Consider the following 9782-nt stretch of genomic DNA (forward strand, 5'->3'; position numbering starts at 1 on the left):
CCCTGATTCTGCACTAGTATCATATGTGAGTTTTGAATGTCCTACGTCTCCACTGTCAGCAGTACGGCTGAACCACACACCCCGACCTTTAGGTAATTTAGGAGTGGTAAACTGATCCATCTCTAACACACCAGTTATCTTCAACCATAAAATGAACCACAGTATTGTTTCCAATCAAAGAAAAATACCAAAGCAGAACATTCACTCAAATCGGATTGACATAAAAAAAAAAAATGTAGCACACCATGAATTAATTTTCCCTTTTTTTTTTTCCTTTTTTTTTTTTTTTTATTAGTATTTTAACTCAGTGATCGTAAAAGAAAGTGTTGTAATTCAGAGTCTCTTATTGACCTGACCACAAAAGGATCCCGAACTGCAGATCAGGACAGGTGCACAGCAACCACGGCGAAGAGCGTCGAGCTGATCTGTAGATCCAAAGGGTCACGGCACCAGTGTAACGGATGACATCGGTCAGGATGTTTAAATTCTCTTTTTTTTTATTTCTGGGAAAGAAGGAAAACAAATCAAAACTTCTCAACTCCCTCTCTTTCTCTCTCTGCAGTCCCACAGCAGCGGTAACAACGCTGTGAGGGAAAGGGGGGGGCAGAGGAGCTATGAGGGCTGAAAGCAACTACGGAAGCCCAGGAAACACACATGAGACGGAGTGCAAAAGAGCGACCCCCGCAGGCAAAAACAACAAAATAAATAAAAATAACTGAATGAGATAAAATTCACAAACTCTCAATATAAAATGTATAAGAAATAATAATTTAACAAAAGTACATTTGTAACTCTGTTACAATGGCAATAACTCCCCAAAACACGTAGAGGAAATAAAATTTAATTACTGGAGACAATGACAAAAATAGTAATGGACAATTAGTAATGTGCCAGATTACTTGTTACTGAAAAAAGTCCTCTCATTAGAGTTACCGAGTCACTGCTTATGTCGGGTATTGCTGTTTGTATGCTCTAAAACAAGGGTGCTCACGTTTAGTCTACCATCCTGCAACTTTCAGATGCTTTCCTGCTCCAACACACCTTAATCAAATGAATGGCTCGTTGTCAGGCCTGTTCAGAGCTGATCCTGGTCAGTTGGACTAAAGATGCATCTAAAAGTTGCAAGACAGTAGCTCTGGAGGACTGGACATGAGCACCCCTGCTCTAAGATGTACAGAGAGGCAGCCATTTTCAGCCATTTTTCATGTTTAACGCTGCCGGCTTCATTTTTGTTCAGGAAACAGTTAAGGAATAGGGGATTAAAGTTATCAATATCCTGAGTTTCTGAGCATGTTTAGAGGGAGTGTCCACGTGGCAGACTTGGCGAACTTGCCAAAGCAAATTAAATACTATAACCTTCACTCACAATGGCCAAGTAGCACCAAATTTGGCATCAGGGTGGGATGCCTGACAAGCCTATTTTGTCATATTCTGATGTAATCTAAGACCTGCCCCTTCATAGCAGGAAGTGCCTTTTTTTCCTTGGAAAGCTCCATGTCTGACCCCCTTCAGCTTATCAAGATGATCTTCAGTCAGCAGATGGACAACAAATTGGTCTCACTTGCTTTGAAGCACACAGAGTTTTTGATGGAGCGTGATTGTGGTGGTGTGGCTAAATCAGAGGCGACATCATTGTCATACATTTGGCTTTAATTTCCACCTATTTCAGCTGAGTTGCATGATGTTGTTTGCAGCAACACACACCAATGGAGAACCTAGAAGTTATGGTTTTGATGGCCCCAAATAAACCCAGATACTTTATTTTGTCCAAAAGACAAAATGCCAAATGCATTAAGTAGCTAAGATTAAAGTCTACAATGATGTTACAAGGATCTGCAACTTCTTAATTTGAATACACACAGAGATGTGTGTATCAATATCCTCACATAAACTTTATTGAAAAGAAAAGCCAAACCAGAAATAATATGCCAACCTATTGTTATGTAGTTCTGGTGTTCACACCAGCCAGTGCAAAAGTATAGTTCCAACAAAATGTTTACCAGAGCAGCACCATTTCTTGCTTTTTCATTACGTGCCTTTTCGTTTGGGAGCCAAGCTGCTGGCACAGTCATTCTACTCCAAAGGTTAACACGTGCTCCTGGCATTGCTTGAGTGCATTGGTCCTCCACACTGAGTTGCTAAGGAGGATCCCCCATAATCTGCCCTCTGAGAGCAGATGCCGTGTCCACCTGGTTAAGATGTTGCTTGGAGTTTGCAGGTCTGGGATTTGCCCATGCAGTGACATAAACATATACATGCAATCAAATTTTCATCAATACTTATCTGTGATTTTGCTAATGTGCCTTTATTATTTTTTTATTTTTTATTAACCTGCATGTTTAAAGTTCATGGTGAGTTGAGTTTGTAAGTACTGTTTATAACTATTTAGTGTACATGACTCTGAGAAGTATTGAATATGACAGAATGCCAGTAAAGATCTGGAAATATGTGATCATTTCTAATGATTCCATACAGCCTATCTTCTACAACTTGATTTTATAAAACAAAAAAAACAAAAAAACAGGACATTGAAAAATAATTTAGTCTATTTACACACAGATATCCTATTGTACTGTAAAATTTACATTATCTACAGTAAGTAATTCAATCAATCAGCACGGCATGTACTGGGTTTAGTGGTTCTCCTTCCTCTTATATCTAAAGTCCACATCATATGTAGGTTGGAGAATTCCCAGACCGGCACGGGATTGGTCTAGAGGAGGAACTCTGATAGCAGGATCTAATAATTCCATGTCAAAGTAGGACAGCATCAGAGTTAGAAACTGCTTGATCTCATACACAGCAAAAAATCTCCCAGGGCATTTTGTGACCCCCGAGCCAAAGGGCATGTAGAAGTAACGCAGCCGCTGCCCATTGCGATAAAACGTGGTTTTCTCCTGACCTTTCTCATCCAGGAAACGGTCAAACTTGTACTCCTGCAAGAAGGAAGAGAATGAGAAATGAAGAGCATTAGAGAGCAATGTTTCACTTTGTAGATTCAATTCAATTCCGTTTCATTATATAGCGGCAATTGGCAACACATCATCTAAAAGCCCTTTGGAAAAAAGTCAATTCATTTCAATTCAAGTGGTCAAGTGTATTGTTCAAATTGATTTAAAAAAGTGTTCTATCTTAGGAAGTCCAGCAGATTGGGATAATGTGGGATCTTACATAAGGATCTTCATAGATTTCTGGGTCATAATGCACCATGGGTGGATACAGGGCTATGACATCATCTTTCCTAATGCGATAAGCTTCTTGGTTGTCAAGGTGAAGCAGGAAGTCCTCTTTGGCAACCCGAATATTCAAAGAGGCACTGGAAAGCCGCATGGCTTCTTTCATGATGCTGTCTATAATCAATAGATAAAAAAAATAAGTATTGACAATACAAATATTCTTAACTGAATGAAAAAGCAAAATATTCAAAACTTTAATTTCCTGTGTTACACATATTTGATACTCATTTTGTAGAAATAAAATATATATTTTAGTGATCTTACCCAAAACAGGCATGTTGTCTAACTGGTCTCTGCTCAGCTTTAGCATGTTTGGCTCATCAGGGTCCATTGTCAAACCTGAATCCCTCAGAACTTTCTGGACTTCTTTTTGAGCTGCTTTCATAGCATCTGGACTCCTAGGCACAAGTATGAAGTCTTTTCAGTTGTGGTTCTTTATCTGTTGTTGCCTGTATTTTATGACATTTTTTGATTTCCCAACAAACATGAAATAACGTTTTCAATATATTGTTATCAAGAGTTTAGTTTCCAAATGGGTTTTAACTATTTAAAACCTTTTTACATGCTTTCTTTAAATAGGTTTCTATAGAGCATTTTCTGAAGCACATTTCAAGAACCACTAGGTTAACTACATGGGTATATATTAAAACAGAAACACCTAAAAAATAATACAAACATAACAAAACATACACATGCAACGTAAAAAATATAGCCAATACATTTTGAATGGTGATACCACAATAACTTTCCACTTGTGTAAGTTAATATTATCATATTACTGGATGGTTATTTTGTTACTGTTGTAGCATGATATAATAATTTGAAAATGCAACATGTCATGTGACCAATGATCATTTTTGTCAACTTGATGTAGCCCATTACATCAGGTGTAATAACTGTACCTCACTCTAAAAAATAAAACAATGACTGCCAAAATGATAAATCCACATGTAGAAGCATTTTGTCAGTATATTAGAGATTTTGTACAAGACACTGTTCTCAAATTAGTTTTAAGAAAATGTGCGGCACAGTACTGTGGTGTCCTGAAATGCCTATGAGGATTATGAGGATTATGAGGATTATGAGGATTATGAGGATTATGAGGATTATGAGGATTATGCCAGCATATAAACATAAGTAACATGATTAATAAATCTTATTTCCAAGAAACAAGGATTTACCATACCATACCAGATTTATTTATAAAGCACTTTAAAACAACCACAGTTGATACAAAGTGCTGTACAATCCAAAAACACAACAAAATAAAAATAATTGTAATTAAAAGTAGTTTAAAAACAAAGACATACACTTTAAACTAAATCTCACTTTAAACTAGATCTCACTGGTGTTGAAAGCCAAGTTAAATAGATGAGTTTTAAGACGAGCTTTAAAAGTGGACAGAGAAGGGGCCTCTCTGACCTGCAAAGGTAAGTCATTCCATAATTTGGGGCCCATAACAGAGAAAGCCCTGTCCCCTCTGAGCTTCCTTTTTGTTCTCGTACCTCCAAGAGCAGCTGATTTGCTGACCTGAGAGACTGATGGGGTATGTGGGGATGAAGAAGCTCAGTGAGGCAAGATTATGCAATGATTTAAAAACAAACATAAGAATTTTAAAATGAATCCTAAAATATACAGGCAGCCAGTGAAGTGAGGCCAGGACAGGGGTCACATGGTCCCTTTTTCGAGTACCTGTCAACAAACGTGCAGCAGCATTTTGTACTAGCTGCAGACGTGAGAGCAGCGCCTGACTGACTCCCAGATAAAGTGCGTTACAGTAGTCCAATCGAGTTGAAATAAAAGCATGGATCACTGTTTCAAAATGCTGCCTGGAAAGAAAAGATTTCACTGACGCCAATCGCCTTAAATGATAAAAGCTGGACTTAACCACGGCTCTAATTTGGCTGTCCATTTTAAAATCACTCTCCACCTTAAAACCAAGATCTGTAATAACAGGTTTAAAATATTCCTCCAAAGATCCCAGGTCAACAGAGGAGGACTCACAGGAGCCACTGGGTCCAAACACCATCACCTCTGTTTTGTTTTCATTAAGGTTTAAAAAGTTCAAGGCCAACCAAGCTTTAATATCTCCTAGACAAGCCAGGAGATATTTGATTGACTGTACATCCTGCTGCTTCATGGGCAAATAAATGTATTATGTACTATTTGATTACCGGCTGGACATGATATGTTTTCAAAGGATTTTTATGCCAATTGCATAACAAACAATTTATTGCATTATTTGCAAAATATAATTTACTTCATTCAATGTGCCAAAATCGGCTATCACTGACGAAGACACGCGACAAAGATTGCGTCATTTTATTTGCAGAGAGGTGTCCACCTGCTGATGCCACCCTGAGTGGTTGCCCAGGTCACCCATATCAGAAACCATCTCTAATTATTGGGAGGTTTTATGTTGTTGGGCAATATTAAGTTATTAGTTAAGGAAATTAACATTTTAACATTTAATGGCCTATTGAGAAGGGAGGCTTTATTCATTGTTATAAATATGGAAGCTGGTATAGAGCAATGACAGTCTGTTAAAAATTTCTTACAATTTTCCATACAATCTTCCAGCACAGCTCACCAGAAGCTGGTGCTCAGGACAATAGGCTTATCGTTTAACTTCCAAATCAAATATCTGTAATACAGCAACACATAATGACCACTGTGCTAATAAGGTAATGATGCTCTAAAGCAGAGTTTCTCAAGTCCGGTCTCAATTCCTGATTTAAATGTTTGTATGACCTCATCTGCATATCTGCATGCCATCAAGTGCTACAGAAGTCTGTTAATCACCCACTTATTCAAGTAGGTGTGTGACAGAAGGGAAACACCTAAAACATGCAGGCCGTGGCCCCTGAGGACCGGAACTGAGAAACACTAGAGAACAATTTTCTTACCTAATCATATAAAATAGACTCCAGAATGTAGCAGGCAGCGTGTTAGCCTGTGAAGCCCAAAGCAGAGCGACATGGGTTCTAGCTTTGCTCACATCATTGAATGTAGATAGGGAGTCATTCAGTATCATCCTCATAGAAATCAAGTCAGACATGTTGTGCCTCTTGGACAGGTTTTCTGCATGCATCGTCTTTGCTAGGTTCTGCAAATTAAATAACATGTAAAAATTAATAGGAAATGGAAGGAATTAGAAAGCTGTTATGACTTAATATTTTGCATCCCAACATTATCTTGAGTACTATGCACTGACCTCTCTGGCACTGTAGGCACTCTTGAAAACATGGATGGGCAAGCCAGCTACAAGAGCAGGAAATATCTTGTCAAACTCCTTGAAGTTCTCCAAAGTGTTGAGGACCAACGCTTTCTGTGCAGCCTGTCTGATGTGACATTTGTCTTCTCCAAGCTCTTTACCAAACAGAGTCAAGTAGCCAGCTTCAAACATGACCTATTTGACGCCAAAACAGAGAGGACTGTATCAGGACTGGCTAAAATACATTCCCTTTTAGCAGTAATCCTATTCCTAACACTTTCTTTATTGATGGAATCCACTGAATCAAGTCTTCTCATCCTATGAAAGGTGAGAAGACTTGCTCACCTTGTAGCAGAAGGCAAAGATCCCGTCCACCTGCCACTGATCTTCACTTGGACTAAGTCTGTCTGACATAAGCATGACATCTTGCAAGTGGCCCATCATAGTTTCTATCAGGGAGGGCAGAGCTTCCCCCTGCAGCGTCTTCAGAAAGGTTTGGTGAAGGTTTTCTGTGGTGTAACCATGACGAGGGTCAAAGCTGTCATGACCAAATGCCTAGAGATGGAAGGTCATGGGTTATTACTAAAGTTCTTGTAGCTTAAGATATTTTCTTCTCAATATGTTTGATTAATACCAGTGTCTACCTTAACAGATGTCGCAAAATGAAATTTTGTCCAATCAAGGTGTCTTCCTTGTCTGATGACTGAGTGGTAGGAGAAGGGGTCACACAGGAAGTGAATGTATTGGCCTGCTATCTTGCAGGTGAAAATATGACCATACATCTTCTGCCGGCTGCGAAGGAACTGAAGAGGGTTTGCCCCAAATTGCAAAGCACAGCCCAGGTAGGGAATAAAACCATTTTCAATGACAGGCTCACCAGCTTGCCTGCAGAAAACACCAAAATAGCAATAACATTTTTAAAATTCCCCCCTTTAACGTGGTCGACTCGACTTTAACATGACGTTAATATTCACTCGCTGCAAAATCTACATTGTTGTAAATCTGATAAATTTGTGGTAAATAAAAGAGTCATACTTGTGAAATCCCACATATTTTCAGATATAGTAAGAGATACTGGATGTGTTGTATACATGCACACTTAAAGTATAATTCCACCTTAATTAAGAAATTAAAAAATACATAAAAAGCCGTTTGATTCATGGTTTTCTGCTGAGGCAGTGTTGCTGGACATTTTCAGACTTACTGAACTCTTATCTATCGTATTATTTTTTTAAACAAACATCCTCCTAACAACTGAGAGCAAAACATCGTACAATGACTCATCACTTCATAGCAATCATCACTGACGCTTTTTATACTGAAGTCATTTCTAGCCCAGCCAGCCATTTGCATATTCAGATTACTATAGAAAAAAGCTGCATTTGTTCTCTGAAAGTAAACAGTCATTCACTGAAAACCAAGACAGATAACACAGCAACAGTTTCTGTAATTCTGCAATGTTGCAAATCATTCTATAAGAAGAGATGCTGGATCTCAATGAAATCTTCCAGGCTAAAGAAAGGTTGTATTACAATTATAGTTAGTCTCAACACCTTTTTTAAATCATAAAGTTCTTTATGGATTACACCAAAGGGTTAAAAACAGAAATTTCATAAAAAAGGCCAAAATAAAACAAAGTCCAAGTACTGTAGCATTTTACATTTCATCAGTGCAGTCTTACCTGCGTCTTATCCCCAGAGCAAGCCACAAAAGGCAACAAAATCCAACTACTACTGCCCAGATCAAAGCAATACTTATCATCATTGTAATGTTACAATGGTGACGACGATATCGGCAATTAAGATAAGAACAAGATCCGAATCTGAAAGTGACTTTTTTGTTAGTTCTGCCCTATACAGATCAATTGAATTAAGTTTATTAAAGTTGAAAGTCCCATAGGAATTCTCATACAAGTTCTCTGTTCTGGTGCAGAAATACTTAGGATCAATTGTTGCTGCCATTCACTGGAAAAGTAAGTGCATGTGTCTGTTGTGATGAAACAGGCAGCAAGTGACAGCTTTTATATTCCTCCTCCTCATGGGAGGGGCCGCTGGAAAGGTGAGCTTATAGTTGCATGTTGCTCCACATGACGTCTATGATTTCTTTCAGACATATTTCAGAAGTATGTTAAGTAAAAATAAGTTTTGTCTTGTCTGCAATAGTGTTTTTCAAAGATGATTCTTTGATCATTTAATCTTTTAGTGGGTTTTTGTATTTTTTTTTTTCAACTTTCAGACTTGATAATAAAAAGAAGTTGTAATTTTTTAAAATATCATGGGATATTGTGAAAACATGAAACCCAGGCTGTTAATCGCTCAGGGATCTCTAGGAACTGGAATTCCATGCATAGCGTGTGCAACAGTGATGGCCTTGACCAGAGTCCATGGACAGTGTTACTGAAAGACTGTTTTCTGATACGGCATCAGGGTTAGTAAATAGATTCAAGGTCTCACCTTTGTTTCGGTTGCATTTGAACTGCTGGAACTGGTTTGGATGGAAAATGAAACTGGTTTATCAAGAAAGACCACATCTAAAAACAACAAGCACCATAAAAATAATAAAGAAAATTCTGTAAAGCAGTAGGACGTGGCCATGCTGGAAGTAAACCTTCAACCCCAACATGACATCTGTCCAGTCTGTCTTTTAGATAGTATAGCAATAGGTAGTATCAGAAAGACCATTTCAAAAGCTTTGAAATCTCTTTCAGAGTGAGAGGTTTTCACATTTTCACCAGTCAGTTATTTCTTGTAAGACCAGAGAGTTTGCAGTTACAGACTTAATCTTAATATCTGCACAGATAGAAGATTCATCTCTTAACCTTCTTTGATTGCAGCTTTTGAAGTTGTGCTGAGTTCATTTTCCAAGTGGTCTGTGGTACATCTTTAATATTTGCTTCTTTTCAGCTGGTTATTAGTCAGAGATTTTACTATTTTACAACAAAGAGATGTTCCCCTCCCACTTTGACTCTGCTGGCAGAGGGAAGACTGCTTACCAAGAGCCTTAAACCTGGCTTATTCTTCAGAAGTAATACTTGATTTATTCAATCCCCAAAGTAAGTATTGTCTCTGGGTGCCATTCTTCTGACAAAAAAAAAAAAGCAGAAATCTAGAGAATTACAGTCTGGAGGCCAGCAATGACAAAGGAGCAGAGTGTCTACAGGCTGGCAGCGATGAAAGACCCTGAAGTCTGGAAGTTGGCCGTACAGCCGCAGGGAGCCATAAAGAAGATCTGGAGATCAGCTGGGCAGCCGGTGGAAACCAGAGGAATGAAAATGCTGTTGGTCAGGAGGCTGAAGGCCAAGGAGCTTGAGGCCTGCAGGATTGTAGCTCGGA

The 9782-nt window shown here is 38.5% G+C and overlaps 1 protein-coding gene across 1 annotated transcript; it reads right to left on the reverse strand.

Annotated features, from left to right (window-relative positions):
* Positions 1-291: 291 nt before the first annotated feature.
* On the reverse strand, positions 292-8451 carry LOC122840756 (cytochrome P450 7A1). Its single transcript, XM_044133368.1, has 8 exons — positions 8132-8451; positions 7095-7335; positions 6796-7005; positions 6451-6645; positions 6143-6342; positions 3501-3634; positions 3172-3350; positions 292-2936 (listed from the first exon to the last, which is right to left on the reverse strand). Exons 1-8 carry the CDS (start codon positions 8212-8214, stop codon positions 2634-2636), a joined length of 1545 nt encoding a protein of 514 aa, XP_043989303.1. The 5' UTR covers positions 8215-8451; the 3' UTR covers positions 292-2633.
* Positions 8452-9782: the final 1331 nt, after the last annotated feature.

This window comes from Gambusia affinis, linkage group LG12 (assembly GCF_019740435.1).
Source record: "Gambusia affinis linkage group LG12, SWU_Gaff_1.0, whole genome shotgun sequence".
NCBI lineage: Eukaryota > Metazoa > Chordata > Actinopteri > Cyprinodontiformes > Poeciliidae > Gambusia > Gambusia affinis.

What these genes read in the sequence shown, in the direction of transcription:
- LOC122840756 (XM_044133368.1), bottom strand. Translation starts at nt 8,214, where the DNA reads ATGATGATAAGTATTGCTTTGATCTGGGCAGTAGTAGTTGGATTTTGT. An exon ending in AGTCTATTTTATATGATTAG is followed by an intron (nt 3,635 to 6,142) that starts GTAAGAAAATTG and finishes ACTTGTGCCTAG; the next exon opens with GAGTCCAGATGCTATGAAAG. An exon ending in AAATCTATGAAGATCCTTAT is followed by an intron (nt 2,937 to 3,171) that starts GTAAGATCCCAC and finishes TCCTTCTTGCAG; the next exon opens with GAGTACAAGTTTGACCGTTT.